Source organism: Colletotrichum costaricense, assembly GCF_030867565.1.
Source record: "Colletotrichum costaricense strain IMI 309622 chromosome Unknown Scaffold_2.1, whole genome shotgun sequence".
Taxonomy (NCBI): domain Eukaryota; kingdom Fungi; phylum Ascomycota; class Sordariomycetes; order Glomerellales; family Glomerellaceae; genus Colletotrichum; species Colletotrichum costaricense.
This window is the reverse complement of record NW_026848231.1, coordinates 2,041,212-2,063,112: the sequence shown is the minus strand read 5'-3', so window position 1 is coordinate 2,063,112 and position 21,901 is coordinate 2,041,212. Positions and strand designations below refer to the sequence as shown.

Sequence of the window (21,901 nt, the reverse complement as noted above, 5' to 3'; positions counted from 1 at the left end):
ATTTGCAACATCGTATAGCGACAATCCATACTGTGGTAGTCAATTCCCCAAGATAGACCAGACGGCTATTGATATAAGAAGTACTTCAAGCAATTCGTTGCATATCAAACTCCTACCGCAGTCAAATTTGATCATTATTGTGTTGAAAATCCTCGCCAGCAAAACCTCAGGCTTACTGAACCACCTGGCCAGCTGCGGGGCAACCAGATTTCTTGACTGAATATCCCACCACCTCGACCGGCTGTAAGTCGAATACACATCCCGAGAGTATTCACTCTCTCACCGACGAACCCGCTTCCTGCCACCCTACTCGGGAATCACGCTAGTCCACCCGTCTGCCTCTCTCGATTTCCATCCATTCCGACTTTGAGATCCTCTTCTTCTTTTTCTCTTCCCTTTTCCACCCACCCACGTCACAACAACGCGAATCGCGCAGCAACTTTCGTTCGCCCGCAGGCAAATCCAAGGTACGTCGGCCTTTCCATCACGAATATTTATTCCCTCTTCTTTTCACTAGAATCATCGTCTCTGACGCGCTACAGCACGCTTCGCAGCATCTCTCGTTCGTCCGATCAACACTCCTTCGACCATCCCATACTTCAGCGTAAGTCGAGATCGCCAGCATCACGATCATCAGCTCCCCCGTCTACGAGACAATTGAGAAAACATCCTGTGTCATTTTCTGTCTCCAATCACTCTCACTCTTTCCTCGCTCAGTGGCCAAATTGAAAGATCAGGTCAAGCGATCCCAATTTCCTCAATCTTGCGATCTTGCGATCTCAAGGGGCACTCTGAGCACAAAAACACTCATCTCCACGTTCTTTTCCTTCGATTTTCTGGCAGACCGATTTCTCGGGAAATTCAAATGACCCTTCGCTCCTTCCTCCTGCCTGAATTTTTCACCCTCAGTGAAAATCTCAGTCCCCCCCATTTACCTTTGTTGACGCGCTGATTTTCCCACCCTCCTCTTCTCGCGTTCCTTCTCTCACTGAGCTATCCACTCCCACTTCCACCTCTTCACCCCTTCAACCTTTCTTTTCCACCTACTTCACTCACTTTTCTTCATCACCAACTGACAGCAAATATCCTTTTGCAGACAACACTCACTTGTCATCATCTCCTTTCTTCCAGAAAGAGTAAGTTATATCTCATTTTCATTCATTTCATTCATATTCAAGCAGTTCTGCTCTTTGCGCTTGGCGATACCCCAAAATTCGGGTTTACCGTCCTCAAACTTCAGACCTTTCTCAATTGAAAGTCGCTTTCTCTTCCCATTTCATAGTCTGACAAAGTCACAGATACAGTCATTGTTCAAGAACAAGCTCAACGGACGCTCGCTAGCCATCATGATGCGTAAGTTTCTCATCCTTTCAATTTGGTGTCAAAAAAATCATTTTACTGACAAAAAACAGCTAAGCGTCCTAACAACGACTATCGCGATCACCGCGGTTATTACCGTGAGGATGACGACCTCACTGTGACCGAGGGCGCCATCCAGCGCCAGCAGAAGGACTGGAGCACCTACCGCAAGACTGATCCCTTCATTCTCATCAGTCTTGCCATCCTCATCGCCACTCTTATGGGCGGTGGTATCGCCATCGGCATTCACTGTAAGAATTCCCTCTTCCGCATCTTCTCATTTTTCTTTTGACAATGAGCTAACAATGGAACTCATTAGTTGCTACTCGCGGCTCCCCCAACTCTCAGGTTCCCACCTCTGACTCCCACATTGTCCCTCGTTTCGCCGGCATTAACTACAATGTCCACGGTTTCAATGGCACCCTGACCCACGGCATCAACTCGACTCTCTCTGGCCTGGCTACCACTGGCACTCCCACTCTCTGCGAGGATGATGCCGATGAGACCATCACCGTTACCCAGTTCCTTGGAAACAACAAGACCACCTCTATTGACACCACGATCACGACCCACGTCCAGAAGACTCTCACCCAGACCCTCCACAAGTCTCCCATGGGTACCACTGTCTCATCTGCCGATCCTGTCAACACTACTCTTCCCGGCTCTTCTGTTGTCACCCAGTAAGTTCTTCTTCCATTCTTTCTACTTCCAAAGTTCAAAATTCTCATTCCCTTTCCAGGTCCATTCCAGTCGTCACCAAGGTTCTTACCACCTCTGTCACTGAGACTGCGTACCACACGGCCACTGCCCACCAGAGCAACGCCGCGTCCGAGTCCTCCGAGTCTGTCATCGAGTCCACGTCTTCTATTGATGACGCGCCTCCCATCGTCGTGACCACCGTGGGCCCGTTCCCTACTGAGAGCTCTCACCCTGAAGTCACCTCGGTCTTCCTGACCAAGACCCTGACCCAGACGCGCAAGACCACGATCCAGGGCGGTCCCTTGGTCTCTACTGAAGAGTTCTCCTCAACCACCACGGTCACTCCCACGACGATCATCAAGTCCACCATCTACGTCACCGCAGCCCCCCTGAGCTCTACTACTCAGGCCCAGTGCTCCCACGAGGTGGAAGACCACACCGTCTACGTCACCGTCACCGAGACCTTCACTCCCGGCGCTGCCAGCTCTTCTTCGAGCGTTCAGTACAAGACCTCCGAGGCTTCCTCCGCCAAGATGTCTTCTTCTACCGCCTCGGTCTCCCCTTCCACGGCTACCGACACCATCTTGGTCACCTACACCGTCACGATTGACAGCCTGTACCCCCCTACTACGAGCCCTATTATGAGCAGCTCTTCCTCTAGCGAGATGACCTCCTCTACGCTCGGTCCCGCCTCCAAGTCGACTATTGTCGTCACCCAGGTGGCCACCCAGACCGTCATCGTCTCCATTGGACACGGTACAACTGTCTCTTCCCAGCTCGGCCACGCCGGCACTCCACTCTTTACTTCCCTTGCCTCTTCCGGAAGCGCCCAGGCCTCTACCGCTACGGACGCCGTCGTCTTGACCAAGACGATTACTTCCAACGTGTTCAAGACCATCAGTGCCTCGTCTTCTTCGTCGCACTCGGCCGATATTCAGACGCACACCCAGACCTCCATCGTCACCGTCACTGCCTCCCCTTCCAGTGCTCTTTCCTCCGAGTCATCTTCTTCCCAGTCTGTCGAGTCCATTCTCACCACGATCTACCTTACCGATCGCGCCACCCAGACTGTCACGATTGGAGGCATGGCTACAGTGACCATCCACCCGGAGCAGTCGTCTAGCACCTCCTCGTTCTCTGGTCCCCCCAACTCCACCAGAACCGAGACCAAGACCATCACCGCCTCCGCGTCCAGAGTCGTCCGCACCTACACCACCACGGTCAGCGGCCAGGTCTTCACCTCGCTCATCACCGTCTGGAAGAATGTCACCGCCACGGCCACCGCGACCCTCAGCAGCAGCGGCAGCACCTCGTCTCTGACTTCCATCTCCCACGAGGTCCAGAACACGACCGTCACGGCGACCGCCACGTCTGTGGTCGAGGTCCCCGTCACGCTGAACACCACCATCACCATCACGGGCACTCCCATGATGCACCCCACCGCCCCCAGCACCCTTCCCCCCTTCGTCAACGGCACCGCCATGACTTCGTCTACCCGCCACGTCCCCACGACCTACCACTACCCCACTCTGTCCTCCTCGACTGCCACCGAGCAGCCCAAGAGCACGAGCACTGTGGTCGTCGTCTCTGGCGTCGCGAACAAGCATGCCGAGGGTATCATGGGTGGCTGCAAGGGCTGCACCACCTGGCTCGCCATCTTTGTGCTGGGCCTGATGGTTCTGTTCTAAGAAGCAAACTCTTACTTCTTCATTCTTTTGTGTGTATTTCATTCTTTGGTTTTCCCTTTGCACTTTCTGTTCTCCCTCCCTTTGGTTGGAGAACTAGCAAAGATGGAACAACCCCCCTGTTTTTTGATGCTTTTCTTTTTACTTCTCATGGATGGATGATACCCCTTTTCATCACGAATGAACGAACGAGAACGAAGGAACGATTCTTCTCATGCGGATCATGGATTTGGTACTTTCGGCACGGGGAGGAAACTGCACAGAGCCTTTTCTTTTTCTTCATTTCAATATTGGGAACCCGCTAGGCTAGGACAAACTTTCTGGGGTAACAGGAATAGTTTTGAGAGTTTGGAGAGGGATCTGAGGTTGGAGGGGAGGAAGGGGACCTAGCTTGCATGGACCAGTGCCTAAATAATACCAGGACAAACGCATTATTGTACACTTGATGACTTGTCCTCTGTGATGTTTTGTGATGTGATGTTTTGTGAACGGCGACTTGATGCCTAGGTCAACCGAAGCATGTCAGGTTTCTCGCAGCAAGTCTTACACCGTCCCCGTCTTTTAACCCAGTGTCAGGGATTCACTATGATAGAACACGCCAGTAGTAGGAACACATTCATTCATTCTCATAATCTATCAATCTAAACCCTCTCATCACCCACTCCCCATCAACTCACACCGTAACCTAGACGCCCTCAGTTGTGAGCAACCTTCAAAATCCTCTTCTCCATCTCCTCAAAAGCCCCAACAACAGGCCGATACCCCTCAAACACACCCTCCTTATACCCCCCATCAACCTTCTGAATCGCCCCCTCCTCCCTCCACCGCTTCCCAATCAACTCGTCAAACGTCTCCCCCTCGCCCCGCTCAAGCGCCCAAACAGCCTTATACGCACCGCCCAGAGCGCACGCGTTGCCGCCCACATCGAGCTTGTACACCCCCTCCGCACCGCCCAACACGTCGCCCATGACCCGCGCGATGGCCGGGTTCAGAGACCCGCCGCCGACGAGGTAAACCCGTCGCGGCTGCGCGGGTACCTTGGGGTCGGACTCGGGGCTGTGCACGAGGTTCTGGCTGCGCAGACGCATCGAGAGGGCCTGCGACTCGACAATGATGCGCGCGTCCGTCTCCTTGGACCACGGCTCCGAGGCCTCGGTCAGGGCGCTTCCGTCCTGCTCGGCGGTGTACCGCCACGTGCCGGCCTTGATGTTCGGCACGATCTCGGGGAGATCAAAGTACAACCCCAGCTTTGCGTTGTCTTTCTCGGACCGCGCATCCAGCGGCGGCGTGTCAAGTACAGCCTTGTTGAAGTTGGCCCACGGGTCACCACCCTCAGGCTTGGGAAGGGCGTCCCGCACGCTTTCGCGCGCCAGCCCGCCGTTCTTGTAGCACAGCATAAACATGTACTGCCCAGGAGTACACGGGTGGTTAAAAAAGTGATACGCCGCATCGGGCTTATACACAGGCGTGACCATCAAAAACGTAGACGACGTGCCCAGCGACACAATAGCATCCATCGGCCTCAGCGGCAGCGCAAGAATCGTAGCTGGGTTATCGCCCGTAAAGGGGGCAACCTGGCACTCCGCACTGAAGCCGTATCGCCGGACAAAGTACCCCGAGATAGTGCCCATGGACCCGCCGCCGTCGTGGCGCGGCTCGCCGAGCTTGGCGCGGAGGTCGCTCACGCCGGATTTGGAGCCGGCGGTGAGTTCCAGCAGGGGCTCGCTCCAGTTCCCCGCGGGAATATCCCAGAGGTTCATGCCGCAGACGTCGCTGATGTCGATGGGGGCGACGGACCCGAGGAGGACGGAGGCGAGGAAGGAGGAGACGAGGGAGATGCGGGATGTGGCGGCGTACATTTCGGGGCGCTTCTGGCGGAGGCGCATGATTTGCGTACCGGTGAAGCGCTACCATGATATTTCGTCTCAGTGAAAATCACTCATACGACATCCGATTACAAGATAAAGCTGGAGAACAGAAGGAGGGGGGACATACGTGGTGTGCAGCGCTGCCAGTAACCTCCGCCAACCGCTGCGCCGCCCCAAAATTGGCATCAAACTCATCGCACTGCGCTTGCGTGCTGTGATCCTGCCAATTCGGCGCGTAGGGGAACGAGAACGCCCCCTTCAACTGCTCGACGAGCGGCTTGTCGGACTGCAACCCGCTCAGAAGCGCCTCGGCCTCTTTGCCCCAGTAGGTGCTGCCATGCTGCTGGCACGAGCCGCTGATGCCCTTGATGCGGTCCATGGGCGTCTTTGCGGACAGGCGGCTGAGGACGAGGTCGATGGCCTCGAGGAACATAGCGACGGGCGCGTAGACCTCGCCCTCGGCCTCGTTGGTCAGGACGCCCTTGCGCAGGCCATACTGCTTGCCAAAGTCGGCGTCAAAGTCGACCTTGGCCTCGGAGACGACGGTCAGGTCGGACTGGACGACGATTGCTGTGATGGTGTTAGATCTTATAGACTCGAGCGGGATGGAACGTAGATGGGCTGGCTAACCTTTGAGCTGTTGGGTCGACAGGTCGAACCCGAGATACAAGGGACCGGAACTCATGATGGGAGGAGGGAAGTGAGATGAGAGATATTGCACAACACTCGCGGGAAGAGGGGGGGCAAGTTAATTAAGTATCGTGTCTATCTCAAATTTGTCCAAACAAGCAAAGAACTGGTTCAATCGTCATATGAAAAAGGAGAAAAAAGAAACACACAGAATATCCGGTTATCTGGGACCAAAAGTTGACCGCTGCCCACTACTTTGTACATCACGTTGACGTGGGGTGTGTGGGCATGGAGGGGCACACTTGTCACTTTGGGGCATTTGGGACAGGTTGCATGGTTCCCTCAGCCTTGTGGCAATTCAGGCTAAAAGCGAGCGGGCCAATCGTACAGTTCGAGACTGATGCGACGAATAGGCGCGCCAATGATCGTGTGACGTCTTGGCGGAAGCCAATGCAGCCTTGTCCCCTCGACTCGGGGGTCGGGAATAGCTCGTCCCGTGCTCTATGCGCCCTGCCGCCCTGCATACTGCCGCGTCTAAGGGTCCCGCTGCGTAGAACGCACTTGCGAGATTGGTCAGGATAGACGGGCATTTTTAACGACGAGTGATCTCATAAACACCTTGATACAAAAGTAGACATGGTTCAATACAAAGCAAATCTGTTGTTATTCAGCAGATGAGAGATATATAAAAACATGTCTCTCGGTACGACCGGCCTGTGGCTGGCCTTTTGTGATTCCTCCCTAAACGCCGCCCTGATGCAAATGGATGCCTTGGAGGACTCTCTCCAAGAATGTTCTCTATACGTAGCAATACCCCCCTGTAGACCGGCAAAAAAAAAAAAGACAAAAGACGGTGGGTTGACCACGCTTCCAGAAATGGTAAGGAAAACCAAGGGTATCTCGTCGTGAATGGCAAGCTCCTCCTCCAACTGTACATAGGACTGGGCTGCCTTAGTCGTGCTTGTGACCATTGCCGTTGGTGTGGCTGTGGTCGTCGGCCTCCTCGCTAGCCTCTCGGTTGGCTTCTCCGGGGATGAACTCGTCGAACGGGCGCGCAACCTCGGCCTCCTTCGGAACGAAGCGCACCTTGATCCTTCGCACACCACGGACCTTGGCACCGACCATGGTTCGGACCTGATCCTCCACTTCTCGGACAGCCTCAACAGACCAAGCTCCGGGCACAGCCAAGTCGATATCCACCAGGTAGTTCTGACCGGACTTGACACCCGAGACGTTGCGAACATCGACTTCGTGGCCATTGGTGACATCAGAGAGGCTTCGGAGGGCGTATTTTTGGACATCTCCCTTGACTTCGTCATCAATAGCGCGGTCGGCCAATTCGTACACGGAAGACAGAGTGTTCTCAGCACCAGCCTTGATGACGAGGAGAGAAATCATCAGGCCACCAACGGGATCCAGCCAGGTCGCATCCTTGAAAAAGTTTGCACCCAGAATAGCAAGCAGTGTGACAATGCCGGTCCAGCTGTCGACACGGTGGTGAACGGCATTGGAGGCGAGGACAGAAGACTTTCGTTCGACGGCAACTTTCATGGCTGTTTTTCTCCTTGTCAGCTTTGTTCCTTGCAGCTACTCAGGCCTGAAAGGATTAGGGGGGATTGCGCTTACTAGCTCTATACAGCCATTCCTTGATTGCGATTGTTCCGAGAGCCAACCAAGCAGCGTGCAAACTCGGTGTAGCGTGACCATGACCATGGCTGTGGCCGTGATGAGCGTGGGCAATGGCCTCTGCTGCAGAAGCAGGGTCGAGGAAGAGGTGAGCGTGGAGGGTGATCAAGCTGCTCCAGCACATGAACAGGCCACCGCCTAGAAGCATGCTGGAGACACCCAGAGAGCCCAGACTCTCAATCTTGCCGAAACCAGTGGGGAAGGCTTCGGTCGGGGGTTTCAAGCTCCACGAAACAGTGGCCAGTGTCAGGACGTCGGATGCCAGGTCCGTCAGACTGTGCCAGGCATCAGCAATCATGGCTTGGGAGCCGAATGCGTAGCCACCGGCGCCTTTGGCAAAGGCCATGCCGAGGTTGGAGTAGAGACCGATGCGAGTGATGCGCACGCCGGCGTCGTTCTTGTTGGCCGAGGTCAGGTAGACATTGTCGTGGCCGTGGTGGTGATGGTGGTGATGGCTGTGGCTCTTGCGAGACTGAGGCGGGTTGGCGGTCATGGTGGCAGTGGTGGTGGCAGACATGATGACAGTTGCTGGTAATGAAGGGGATGAGTTCTTCGCAGCCGTCAAGGTGTTGGTGAGGTGAGGGAGGGAAGAAGTAGAAGTGGTCAGGTGGAGGCGGGCGGCGCTGGGGGTTAAGTAGGGATCGCAGGGAGAGGCGGCCGGGCTGGATGTTTGATAGACGCGGAGGGAGACGCGGCGCAGAGCTGGATGTGGTTGAGGTGGCCTAAAGGGGTAGGCAGAATTGAGGCAGCGGAGGAGGGTGTGCGTTCCCGTTCCCGTTCTTGGAGACGTCACCCACGCACTCCCACTCACAGCGGAAAGGCGGCGGAGCAGTGCCGTGGGACGCTTGGACGGGGTCGACATGCCTGGGGCCGGGTTGAGGAGTAAGGTAAGGTAAGATCCAATACCAATATGTCCTCGGCTGTGTTTGTGTGTAAGGTATGCGTGCGTATGTGTATGGATAGTGTGTACTCCGTAGGCGTGGCTACGGATAGGTGTCTCGCGCCTTCTCTTTCGCTGCAGTCTCTCTCTCACTCTCCAAGCACCAGGGTCAAGGTAAATTGATGCGGAAGGGGTGAGGGGACGAATAACGGGTTGTCTAATTGCAAGCAGGCCAGGGACGCGTACAGGACAAGCCCAGCCCGAAAAGCCGCGACACACCAAACTGAACCACAACCGTACCGTGCGGTAAGTAAGGTACGAAGACTTGGTAGGTAGATCGGCAGACGGAAGGTGGACGGAGGAGAGGAGGGGTGGGTGTGTCGGGTGGTCCAGGTGGAAAGGGCCCCAAGGGAGGGATGGGAGGAAGGGAAAGGGTTACGGGAACGAATTGGGGGCTGGCTTGGGGTGCAGCCTACGCCGGCGTAAGAAACGGGGGGTGAGAGTTAATTCGAATTTGGAGACTGGCTGGACTGTAGTCTGTACCCAAAACGCAGTGGAAAGCAAAGCAAGCACAAAGTGCCAAAAAGGTGCGCGCGCGCGTGTTGTGAGTGTGTGCGTGTGTGTATGTACGGAGTATTGTGCGAGACTGTGTCAAGTGTGTGTCTCCAGCAAAAAGAAAAGAAAGGCAACGCGGCAATTCGGTGCAAGGAAGACAAAACTTTCCCAACTGACAAGGCGAGGGTTCCGGCAGCGGCGGTAGCGGTAGCGTAGCGGCAGGGCGGGTTGGTTGATCTGATCTGCTGCAACTTGCGGCTAAGACCTACAGACTCTACGGAGTAAAGAGGAACCTCAGGTAGGTAGCATACAGAGTGCGAGTACGGATACTTACTCAGATACAAACTACCTACAATATGTCAAGTACTCTCACTGCAATTCTTGCAGAGGCAGTACTCTGTGCAGTTGCGGCGGCTCGGTTGGTTTGCTGATGTAAAGGGTACCCCTACAACGTGCCTGTCCATCTCCCACCGAGCAACCGACCCGAGCTAAAAGACGGTGCCTGACGAGCATGGGATGGGGTGGGATGGGATGGCGGGCATGTCATGGGAGAGACTGAGCAGTGAAGTGGGATGGAAAATCACCACCAATGGTCATTCCCCACAAGGCGAGAGTCGAGTGAATTGGCTCCATTTGATTGACGGATGCAACTTGAACGCCAAGAGAAGGGGAGCCCATGATACCCATCCATGAACTCAATGGGCTCCGAAGCTACGTACCCCCAGTCCTTCCGTAGGTGGCAGCAAATTTCTTCGAAACTGACTTATTCAGTCTCGTCGCACCTGTGGACAGTGGCACGTACGTACGGCGCCGCCGGGAATTGCTATGGGGAAGAAGCTTGAATTCTCTTCTTCTCTTTTTTTTTTAACCTTGCGCTGCGGCAACTTTACTTTTTGATACAGTGCCAAAATGCTTAGTGTCTTTTTACCTTGTCAATACTGCGTACACCGAGGATTCGTACACGTTATGCTTCTCCATGCATTACCCGCTTTAGAGCAAGGTACCTTACTTCGTAGTGTACTTGAAGAAAGCCACGACATGCGTCAGCCACGCCCACCCACAACCAAAACCCTTCTAGACTAAGTTATGGAACCTGGAACTGCAAAATAGCCTCTCTCTCTCTCTCTCTCTCTCTTTCTCTCACTCCGGGTGGTTTTCCTCTCATGAATCGTAACGGATCCAGTATATCTCATCGGCTTGCGTCCGTATCCATAACGCAGTAGGTCCATCCAAAGTGTTGACGCATACCCATCTGTCCCGCCTACCAAACAGCAACGGACATGGTCCGCTGCAACCACGACGGTAGAGACCCAAATATGACTGTCGGACTGTCTCTCTCCAGAAGGTAACTTCGTCCTCGAGCTGCATGCCCGGAGGTGTGGTTGAGCAGACATGTCATTGGGCGAAAAGGCCACGCAAGATGCCCCTGAGAATCTTATTCAAATGACAACCCAAAAGACCGCCGATCAAGCGTACACCTCAAGCGTAATTCTCTTTACAGATAGTCTATACAGATACTCCGTACGACTACGAATCCATCTCTCTAATCTGACGGGGGACGGTCACTTGTCGCAGACATCTGATGTGGCCCGTGTCAAGGCAAAACCTCTAAAGGACCCATGTTACTTAAGCGGATGCCTCTACCAAGTCAAGCCACACTGGGCTTGGTCATCTTGTGGGGTTCAGTGGATTCGCACTCCCGGCTGGGATGCTGGTTCCCCCCCGAATCATGACGAATTGACCACTGATAATCAGATCGCCCCCTTCAACTCAACCATGCGGCTTGAAATTCGAGCCTGTCGCAACGTTTCCATTAACACGCGCTTGTCAGAAATCTCCTTCCGTCCCTTGATCGCTTCTATTCTTAAATTCAACGCCAGGGTGAACATGTCCACATAACCAGTTCCTCCCACCCCCTTTCCCATACACTCTCCTCCCTCTTTCTGCTGAGCCTCCGCCGCGTCCACGTACATCCCCCGGAGCTACCTTCCCCCCTTGACCGAGACTCTTAAGCGGCTCCGGAATTCCCTCCCACATCCCGAATAGGCCTTACGCAACCTCAACCACAACAACGCAACATCATCGCCCCAATGCGCAAACCTCTTATGCGCATTCCCTACACGGAACTCTTGGCCCCTCCCACAGTCCGTCCAAGCACCGCAAATACCATCCCCGGTGCTGTCGCGGCCCTCCAGAACTTCTTCACGGCCCCGCCTCCAAAGGGCCTGCCGAGGTCGACCGTCGTACTGACTGGGGCGGGCCTATCCGTCTCCAGCGGTCTCGCCGACTACCGAGGCGTCAATGGCACCTATCGCGTGAACAAGACGTACCGCCCAATCTACTACCACGAGTTCCTCGCCAACCACGAGGCGAGGAAACGGTACTGGGCCAGGAGTTTCTTGGGTTGGACGTCGCTTCACAAGGCGTCGCCAAATCATGGTCACTATGCCATCCGAGATTTGGGCCACATGGGCCTGATTCGGAGCGTCATCACGCAAAACGTTGATTCATTTCACTCAACAGCTCATCCTGACATTCCAACATTAGAGCTGCACGGCTATCTACGATCCACAGTCTGTGTAACTTGCAGGAACGAGTACCCCAGAGACGTCTTCCAGGATGAGCTTGCGAGGCTTAACCCGGCCTGGGCAGCCTTCCTCGTCCAAGCGTTAGCTTCCGGGGCGCTCGACACGGAGAATCCTGCCGAGCGCAAGGCCAAGGGCATTAAGTCCAACCCCGACGGCGACGTGGATCTGCCAGGCGCGCCGTACACCACCTTTAGATACCCGGCCTGCCCGCACTGCCTCGCGAAGCCGCCGTCGACGCCTGAGGGGACCAAGCACGTTGTCGAAGTCGACCACGATGGTGCGTGGAAATCCACCAGTTCCGGGGGCATATTGAAGCCCGCCGTGGTCATGTTTGGTGAGAGCATTCCGAGCGACGTCAAGACGGCGGCCGAAGAGGCCATTGACGGGGCCGGAAAGCTTCTCATATTGGGGACTTCGCTTGCCACGTACTCTGCCTGGCGGCTGGCCAAGATGGCGCTGGACCGCGGCATGCCCATTGCGGTGGTGAACACCGGAGGCATACGGGGCGAGGACCAGATCTCCGCCGTGGAAGACCCGGACCCCACGGGTGTTCGGGGAGTGCGGACAGAAGTGTCCACCGACGTCGTGCTTCCCGCGCTGGTAGAGCAGCTACGCCAGCTGCAAAAGGCCGCCTCGGGTCCGGTCGGGACCGTAGGAGCGCCAAGAGAGAACCATGGCGTGTTCAAAGATATGTTGTCATAGACCACCACGATTTGTACCAATCCAAAGCGTTGCCATTTGCATAACTAAAAAAAGCTCGACATGCCCCGCGCCGGTGGCCTTGCGGCTTCGGGCACTGCCGCTGTCGGTTGTGCTTCGGCTTTGCTACTCGCCGCCGCCGTTGTTGCTGCCTCCGCCTGCCGTGTCTTTTCCTGCTTCTTTTGTCGCGACGCATCTTCTCGCTCAATCTCTCTTAGTACTAAGTAAAAACTTGTGGTCAGCATCGTCAACGCGATTTCAGCGCTTGTGAATTGTAGAACATACACTCCTCCCAGTCCAACTCCTTCTGAGCGTCGCCCGTACCCAGCGCCTTCTCCACGTCAACCGTCTCGCCCCTTTGTAGCTTCTCAACCACCTCCCGCAAGACGCTGATGCGGACATCTGCCTGTCGAGAGAACGCCTCGAACGCCTGCTTCGTCGACAGCATGTTGATGGACATGGAGCCGATCAGGAGGAAAATGACAATGTAGAACGTGGCCGGGTTCCATTCCTTCTTTCTCTTCGGCTTGACTCGCTTGATCATGGGGTCGTCGGTAAGTTTCTCTTCGGACCTGAAAGGCTTGGGGATGAGGCCCTTCCAGAAATCGAGTTGGGCCACCGTAGGAAGGGAGCTTGAGTATCGCGACTGGAAGTAAATGGAGCGATTCGCAGCTTGCGCAATGACCACGGCGCGGAGGCCCGAAGAAGGTGCTGTAAACAGCCTATGTGTCGCAACTCGAGACATTTTGGGCGGGGGAGGGGGGGTGAGAGTCGACCTCTGTAAGAACACACACACGTCGTCTTCGCTGTGCTGTCGCGTTCGAAATGGATGTTCTTCTGGAAGGAGTCAAAAAGCTTCGAGAGTGCTCCTTTCGCGGTTCTCAAATTCCGGATGGCCCGTGCATCGATGGTCCCTGCTGCACGGACCGAACCGGGATTGCGGTTGCTCCGGGCAACGACCCGGGGCATTGTTTAGCGAGACCTGACAACTGCCAACTGCAGGCCTTTGTGGACTAGCATGAAGTCACACATCAAACTACCTTTACCTACAAACGGCCATTTGCCCATGTTTGGATCAGGAAACACTTCCTATTTCCTCTTCATGAATAAAAAGACTTCATGACGAAACGCCGCTTATGACCCGGATACATACAACCTAATGACTACGTTACAAAGCAAAGTCGACGCCGTTAAGGCGGCGGCTGGATCGACTGCAACATGCACATCAACAACCACGGTGCTACTCAAAGAACTTCTCGCGACCGAGGCCGAGGCGCAGTCGACAGCGCAAAAGAAGAAAGTGGCCACGACAACACGAGGGAAGGCCACTGGCACAGCACGGGGGGCCGCGACTGCGAGCAAAAAGGAGGAACTGACAACAAAGGAGAAGGCCGCGCTGGCGGCGCACATAATCAATGTCGCCCTCAAATCACTCACCGAGGCATCCAAGCCTGCACCTCCCACCCAACCTTCGACCCCGTGCCGACGACAAAATTCAGGCGATGACCTGCGAAAGCCTCAAAACAAACGGCCCCTGAGGCGGTCCAACTCCATGCCCATGACCCCGATGCAGCCACGTTCACTCAACAGAACCTCGACGTCACCCACAACAACACCGAAGCCCACGAAAAGCGCGACAACGACGATTCCCACAGTCACTTGCCTTGCGACGGTAGAGTGCCTCCGAGCTGCGTTTGCGTGTTTGAGATCCCTTCATACCTCTGGCGCAGTGCAACTGCCCGACCTGCAGCTCGAGAGCGGGATATCTTCATTCGTTGGCAAGCTCGTCGGACTAGACCTCCAGGAGCATGCGCTGCGGGAGCTGACGCTTTTGAGGCAAAGAATCGACGCAATGGCCCCTTCAGCGAAACCAAAGACAAAAGCAGCTAAAACAACAGCGGCAAGCACCAAAGTCAAAGGTCTCGCAGAAATCTTGGACTTTGGTGATGCCAAGTTCTCCGGCCCGACACTTTGCCTGGTTATCACGACTCAGATGCAGATCTTGCGCTTAATGTCTGCAAATAAGAAACCAGCAACGATCGAAGCAGCGTTGCCATACTTGGTCCCTTCCCATCCGACTTCACCGATCAACCTCCTCCTGGAATCAGCCAAGGAGTCCCCCTCAGCGAAGACGAAGGCTGCGCGACAGCTCGATCTCCTTTCACAACTTCTCCTCTCTCTAGCCCCGAGCTTGGCAAGCAAAGACGATGACGTTGCCGTGGACTGCCGTCTGAGTTGCACCCCGGCTACTGCGCTGGAATTACAAACTCTGGGATTGGAGGCGCGTCTGCATTGGTGGCACATGGCTGGCCACAAGGCAGATGTGGATAAAGACATCATTTCACCACTTTCTCGGTGCATCACCTCATATATTCGCAGGGTCAAATCTGACTCAGCCGGGGCATACCGCAAGTCTCTCAACGCTTTCGATCGCATCATCACCATGGTCAAGAGTCAGCGCCTGGAGCCGAAGGTCGCTTCAAAATCACCACTCGTTGTGATTTACCAGGCTTTGGGAACGGTGGCTCAGACTGCTCGCCATTTCACGGAAGCAGCCGAATGGATTTCGAAAATCAAGGCGACTCTGGACCCAGCCAACGATTCCCCCGCAAAGCGCTGCGCGGTTGCCGCACAGCTTGTAGCTGTATACGGGAAACAGACACCTTTACCTCTGGAGTCGTTGTCTACGTACTTGAAGGAAGTTTACGACGCCCTCCAAGGGACGCTGAAGGGTGACGTCACAGAACTTGAGGAGCTCATGGTTAATCTATCAGCTGCTCGTAGGTCGGCAGTAGGAATCCTGGCTGGCAAACTTACGGATAAGTCTCAAAGCTTAGACGAACTCCTCAACGACCTCGTCCTCCAATTTCCCCGATTTGCCCTTCGATGGCTGGGGAAGCAGCCGACGAAAGACGCTTCCCCAAAAGATCACGTACGCTATGAGTCGAGGAAACAGTTATTGCTTTCTTCGATAACACAAATCCTGGACTCGGCCCTGATGGTCGCCAAATCTCAACTTGACGACAACAAAATGACCTGGACAGTGCTTGACGGCCTACTTCAAGAGTGTCTCATTCTCTTGGACCTTGTAGGCGACGCGAGTATCGCTCTCTCGAAGGCAGACGCCTCAAACCTCTACCATGTCAAACTCTCGCACCTCTACTTCATGTTCTTCAACTGGTATCGCCGCCACGCCGAGTCTAAACCCGGAGATAAGACTCCTCTTCGAGCTCTGAGACGATCTGTAGACTGTGTCAAGGACCGATCCTCTGAGGAGAAGGAGAAGGCGCAGACAACAGCGAAACTCGAGTACTTTGCGGACCTCTGTAAGCAGGCTGGTCGAGTCAACGATGCTCGCGACGCACTGAAGCTCATTTGCACGAACATGGTTGAAGACGGAGTATTGTCCACGGTGGCTGCATCTTTGGCTGAGAGTTCACCTGCAGTGGCCTGGAGCGCCAGCGTCAAGGCCGAGACATTGTCAAGGACAATAGGTACAATGGTCAAGCTCGATCAATCGTGGAATGATTGGACTTTCTTTCTTGCGGATGTTGAGCGGGCTGCGGTCCTGGAGCGCATCATTCAACTCATCCTCTTCAACACGTCTAGCGACCCCAAGCCTAACGACATTAAGGACCCGGTTACCGAGGCTCTTTTGAGAATCTACGCGCCCGATCGCTTTCCTGTCCGCCGCCTTCGGACGTTGCTGCAGCTACTTACCATGTCAATCGGCGACAAAGGCGAATTTCAGAGCCTTCGAGAGCAGGCAGAGGCTGCTTTGCAGCTCTGTCGTGACGGGAACTTTGGCGATGACGCTGGTCTAGCTGAGTACGTCTCCGACCTCGAGGCCGGTCTCTCGTCTACACTGGCACTCGTTGCAACAGAGACAGAATGGCGTACAGCCGACTTCGAAGAGTCAACGAGTATCTGGCGTTCGATTGTCAACCAGTGCCAGACCAAAAACGATCTCCTATCCAAGGTTAGCGACACTGAGGGACTCATTAGGCAGCTCAATTCCATTGCCGAGTATGCAAGACTCAGGGGCGAGGACGAATTCTTGTTATCGGTTTTGACATTATGTGCCGACATCGCGTCCAAGCTCTCCGATTCCTCCACGGACTTGCTTCTCCAGGCGCAAAGTAACCTCGCGGATCAATACACACATCTTGGTTACTCCGAGAAGGCTGAAGAGATCCTCAACAAAGCCAAGAAACTCGCGGAGGCCTCAGCTACCAATCCCGACCTTGGTGCCGTAAACCTTCAGATCTCCCTCTCTGAGTATCAGCTGGCAAACCAGAACTCTGACGCGGCGTAAGTCATATCTCCCAAAAGATTGAGGGCAGTCAGCTAACAATAGGCAGCCACAAGATGCTGCTGCAGGGCGAGACCAGCTTTGAAAACTCTTCCAGTGTGAGGAAAGCTCCTAGGCTCCAAAGAAAGTTGCTTTTGGCAAGAGCTGCTAGTCTTTCTTCCCGAATTAACTGGGACAAGGGCGAATATCAGCATGCTTTGTTTCACGCCAAGACGAGCGTGCGAATCTTGTTCCAGGACTGGACGAAATTAGAGGCTCGCTGGAAAGATGTGCCCAAGGCAGAGTCCAAGCAGACCTCTAGAGAAGGTTCTCCTGATGCGGAGGAAAGCCTTGTATCGACTGGCATTTCGACAAATCTGATCGAGCTATCCGACGGTCCTGACAGCTGGGCACTTGCTTGTGGTCTTCTGAGAGCCATGCTGCACCTTTCTTCCGTATACGCTCACCTGGGAATGTTTCAGGAGACTGTCTATTATGCCGAGAAGGCGCACCAGGTTGCCAACGCCACAAACGCCTCCATCTACAGAGCTCAGGCTGCTAGTTGGATCGGTTCGGTATGGCTGAAAGCCTGCAAACTCGACAAGAGCCTTGGCTACTTGAATGAAGCAAGGCAGCTCATGGCTACGGCTGTCAAGCCTACACGTCAGGCGTTCCAGCTGGCTTGCGAGCTGAGTGCCTCGTTTGGAGAGATGAAGGACCACGAGAACGAGCATCTACTCCTTGAGCTTGCCGAGGTCACGCTTGGAACCTTAAACAACAGCAACCGAGGCGCAATCACTGGCGTCAACGATGAGCGGGTGGTCAGTAAGATGGCAAAGCTCACGCTCAAGGCACCGGCTGCGCGCAGAACACGAGTGACTAAGCCAGCGGTCCCAGCTGCCACGAGAGCGACCAGAGTTACGAAAAGAGTGGCAGCGCCCAGGACAAAAGCTGCTGCTGTTGCTGCTCCTCCAAAGGCCGCTGTCGTTGCAGCAAACGATAGCGCATCCGACCTCAAAGCCTCCATGCTGTTGTACAAAGCACTTGTCCACCTTAGTAAGGGTGACTGGGCAGCAGCAGCAGAGCTTCTCGAGGAGGCGAAGCAGATGTCTAGCAGCTTACGAGAGTCCTTGCGAGTCCAGATTGGTGAGGCTACTTGTTTGATTGAACAGGGTATCAAGCAGATGGAGGGCGATTCAGTCTTCTCGGTTGTGAAGGAATCAACCATCTCTTACCCGTCCATCCACGCCGCAACCGACAAAAATAACACGGAAAAGACGCAACCGACGGCATCCTCTCCGCGAAAGGCTCAAGGCCGTGCTACCTCTGCCGAGCGTAAGGTGATGAGAGAAAACGCAACCTTTGTCGAAACTTTGGAACAAGCGCAAGCTCAGCTCATGGAAGCTCAAGCTGCCGCTGCTATTTCAGGAAATGGACACCTGGTTCATCGCATCTCTGCGTTGCTTCAGAGCACGGGCATTTTCCTATCGGCAGCCTCTCATCGGACGCCCAAACACATGGGAGGCTTTGGATATGCCGCCTGCTCCGTCGAGTTTGCACGAAATCTGACTTGGAAACGGGAGCGAAACACCGTAGCCACGGATCACCTCAATGCCAGCTTCAGCGAGGCGGGCTGGCCGCTTGCTCTCACGTTAAAGGATGATAGACGGGCAAGCATTGTTACTGTTGACGATATGGCGAAATTCCAGCGTGACTACATCGACATCATTCCTGAAGCGTGGAGTGTCCTGTCGATCGCGCTAAGCGACAACCGCAAGGATTTGTGCATCACCAAGTTACAATCAGGCCAGAGCCCTTTCGTCTTACGACTACCGCTGGAGCGTGTGGCTTCTCGCGACGGCGAGGACGAGCTGTTCGACTTCCAGCATGGTCACGACGAGCTTATGGATATTATCCAGGCGACCAACGCGAGTTGCCACAACACTGGTGACTACACTGCAAAGGGGGCCAAATCAGCGTGGTGGGCTCAGCGCGAGAATCTGGACAGCAGATTCAAGGATCTCCTCGACAATGTCGAGCAGGTCTGGCTCGGTGGGTTCAAGGGCATCTTCTCCCAACATCGTCATCGCGCCGATCTCATCGCCAAGTTCCAAAAGGCCTTTTCCAAGATTCTTGATAAGCATCTGCCCTCGCGCAGGCAGGTCCGAGGAAAAAAGACTAGCAAGTCCCCCAAGATTACCTTGGAGCCGCGTATCCTCGATCTTTTCGTTGGCCTGGGAGACCCGTCTATGCCGGACAGCGATCTTGAGGAGCCTCTGAACGATCTTCTCTACTTTGTCGTGGACATTCTTCAGTTCCACGGCGAGAGAAACGCCTACGATGAGATTGACTTTGACTCCATGGTCTTGGATACGTTTGATGCTCTTCAGGCGTACCATAACGCTGCCAAGACTTCGGAGCCCGAGGAAGGCGCCCACAGCATTCTCATCCTCGACAAGGCTCTCCATGCCTTCCCTTGGGAATCACTCCCATGCACGGAGGGTCTGGCGTATTCTCGCGTTCCCTCATTGTCCTGTCTGCGTCGACTACTTCTAGAGCAGCGCGAGGCCCGAGATTCTGATGACGAAAAGGCCCACCACCGACACACTGTATCACCTGTCGGTGGCACGTACATTCTGAACCCCGGCTCTGATCTCAAGAACACTCTCGCCACTTTCGAAAAGCCCCTCAAGGAGAAGCTGTGCGAGTCCTGGACAGGCATCGTCTCGCGTACACCGACCGAGGACGAGTTCGAGGGAGCGCTCAAGAAGTCTGACATACTCCTCTACTTTGGCCACGGCAGCGGCGCGCAGTACATTCGAGGCAAGACGATCCGCAGACTGGAGAAATGCAAGGCTGCGGCGCTGCTGATGGGGTGTAGCTCGGCGTCCCTGCAGAACGTCGGCGAGTACGAGTGCCACGGTCCAGTATGGAACTACATGCTCGCCGGGTGTCCCGCCGTTGTGGGCACGTTGTGGGACGTGACGGATAGGGACATTGACCGGTATGCGGGCCGGTTGTTTGAGGAATGGGGACTGATGGAAAGGGGCACGTTTGTTGAGGACAGCTCGAAGAAGAAGGGCAAGGGCAAGGGACTATTTGCCACGGAGAAGAAGAGCAAGGCGAAGAAGGAGACGACAAAGGCTACCGGGCGTGGGAACGCGTCGCTCGTGGAGGCTGTCGCCAGGGCTAGGGACGCCTGTCGATTTAGGTACATCACGGCTGGCGCGGTATGTGTATACGGCATTCCGGTGTATATTGGCAAGGACAAGGCCGAGGGTGCTTGATGGGGGGGTGGGGGGTGTTTGTTGGTTGACTGCGTCACTTTGGGGAAAGACTCGAGGGCAAGTCTGGTGTCTGGTGTTTGTCGTATTCCAGGTTGGGAAGAAGAAGCGGAGCATTAGAGCAGCATTGCATTGGAACGTGGAGTTTTTGGAGATTTCAACGTTGCTGTTGTCATTGTCTACTTGGACGGGTTTTCCGGGAGGCAGGCATCCAGGGGTTAAGGAGATATTGTGACTGGTCCCTCCCGCCGTAACTATAGTGTCTTATGATAATGAAATGAGGAAAGTTGTGGATGTGAGCAGAGCTTTTTTTTTTCTCCGACCCTTTTTCCCGTGTGATGTTGCGTGCGGGAGGAGGTACGGGAGGGGGTTCAGTTACGCCAGTGGATTTCATCTATCTACGCGTCTGTCTGTCTGTGTGTATGGTAGGTGATCGAGGGAAGGTATGAGGGAGAGTATGTTGGTGAAGCTTCATCCTTGGAGATGAAGGGGTGTGCGTATGGGTAGGATGCCATGGAGGGGATCGATGTGAATGGCCAGGGAAGACTTGGGGAAGGCAAGGGAAGGTGAGGTTTTGGGCGAGGAGGAAAGGGGTGAACATGGTGGGTGTTGTTTTTTTGGGGGGGTCTTGATCTATACTGTCACTTGCGATATTGGACCTCGTCTGGTTATTGTCGCCGCGTCGTCTTTGTAATCTTGTTTCTTGAGGTTGTGGTGAAGAGAATGTTCCTTGGGTGATGTAGAGGGCAGGGGGTTGCGAGGGAAGTGGGAGGAGAGTGGACGTGGAGTGAGATGAAGAAGTAGGAACGAGGAAAGGGAGGAGAGAGGGGAGGATGGATCCTGAACTCGGCCGTGGTATACGACGGGTTGTCCTGGGAGATTGGGGTATGCGTCGTGATGTTGATGCCAATGTTGACGTACGATTGCTTGGATGGACACGGATAGGGAGACGAGAATAGGTCCGAATCGGACATGCCCGGCTTGACGGGGATGATATGCTTGTGTATCCTTTACACCCTTCTTCTTCTTCTCCTTCTCCCGTATCTCTTTACCGTTGTCTTTTGGTATTGATCCCCGAAATGTCTCCGAGGGAGGAGGGCACATGGACATAGTCTCATGAAACCTCCATGACGAGGGAAAAGGGGGGGTGGGAAGGGTATGGATGGTGCTCTTCCCGTGTTGAGTGGTGATGTTGAGCATCTCATGACTTGATTCTATTCACGGTCCGGGATGAATGAGCTTCTCACGGCCTCTTGATTACGTTCCCGGGGAAAAGGGGGAGGGAGGTGAAGCGTGAGTGAGCGTGAGTGAGCGTGAGAAAGCTTCGGGACGGGAAGAAAGGGGACATGGACCAAGTCTTGTTTACTATTCTCGTCCGCCTTTTGGATGGACTAGCGAACCAGATCCCCGGGTAGCTTCTAGACGGCTTCGATACCGGCAAGCATGGTGTCGACAAACGCAGACGTGGCCCATCCCGAAGGAGCACCGAACGAAGCTCACATCCCTCTCGCCTTGGGCTGAACACATCTCACACCTAGGAGGTAAACGAGGTTTCGATAGGAAGTAGGGAATAATGAGAGTCGAATATCTATAGCATCGCCTATTACAAGCCCCCTCACGCAAAAGACAGGCTCGTGAAGGGTGCAAGGCGCTCGCGTGTATCAAGCATTCACCTCT

At 54.7% G+C, this 21,901-nt stretch overlaps 6 protein-coding genes across 6 annotated transcripts; 3 read left to right on the top strand and 3 right to left on the bottom strand.

The window, feature by feature from the left end:
- Nucleotides 1-1,346: 1,346 nt before the first annotated feature.
- Nucleotides 1,347-3,746, top strand: CCOS01_02334 (uncharacterized protein; the record flags this gene model as incomplete). Its single annotated transcript, XM_060450525.1, has 4 exons — nt 1,347-1,353; nt 1,413-1,610; nt 1,679-2,039; nt 2,099-3,746. The coding sequence occupies 4 exons, from the start codon at nt 1,347-1,349 to the stop codon at nt 3,744-3,746; spliced, it is 2,214 nt and encodes a 737-aa protein (XP_060319175.1).
- A 692-nt stretch (nt 3,747-4,438) lies between these two features.
- CCOS01_02333 (D-xylulose kinase) lies at nt 4,439-6,296 on the bottom strand (the record flags this gene model as incomplete). Its single annotated transcript, XM_060450524.1, has 3 exons — nt 4,439-5,650; nt 5,739-6,181; nt 6,242-6,296. 3 exons carry the CDS (start codon nt 6,294-6,296, stop codon nt 4,439-4,441), a joined length of 1,710 nt encoding a protein of 569 aa, XP_060319174.1.
- An 896-nt stretch (nt 6,297-7,192) lies between these two features.
- Nucleotides 7,193-8,789, bottom strand: CCOS01_02332 (cation efflux family protein; the record flags this gene model as incomplete). The annotated part of the gene is made up of 2 exons (XM_060450523.1): nt 7,193-7,794; nt 7,868-8,789. 2 exons carry the CDS (start codon nt 8,787-8,789, stop codon nt 7,193-7,195), a joined length of 1,524 nt encoding a protein of 507 aa, XP_060319173.1.
- Nucleotides 8,790-11,452: 2,663 nt separating this feature from the next.
- CCOS01_02331 (Sir2 family protein) lies at nt 11,453-12,652 on the top strand (the record flags this gene model as incomplete). The annotated part of the gene is made up of 1 exon (XM_060450522.1): nt 11,453-12,652. One exon carries the CDS (start codon nt 11,453-11,455, stop codon nt 12,650-12,652), a length of 1,200 nt encoding a protein of 399 aa, XP_060319172.1.
- Nucleotides 12,653-12,696: 44 nt separating this feature from the next.
- CCOS01_02330 (uncharacterized protein) lies at nt 12,697-13,394 on the bottom strand (the record flags this gene model as incomplete). The annotated part of the gene is made up of 2 exons (XM_060450521.1): nt 12,697-12,869; nt 12,935-13,394. 2 exons carry the CDS (start codon nt 13,392-13,394, stop codon nt 12,697-12,699), a joined length of 633 nt encoding a protein of 210 aa, XP_060319171.1.
- Nucleotides 13,395-13,808: 414 nt separating this feature from the next.
- On the top strand, nt 13,809-20,227 carry CCOS01_02329 (peptidase family C50; the record flags this gene model as incomplete). Its single annotated transcript, XM_060450520.1, has 2 exons — nt 13,809-16,960; nt 17,011-20,227. The coding sequence occupies 2 exons, from the start codon at nt 13,809-13,811 to the stop codon at nt 20,225-20,227; spliced, it is 6,369 nt and encodes a 2,122-aa protein (XP_060319170.1).
- Between the last annotated feature and the right edge of the window lie 1,674 nt (nt 20,228-21,901).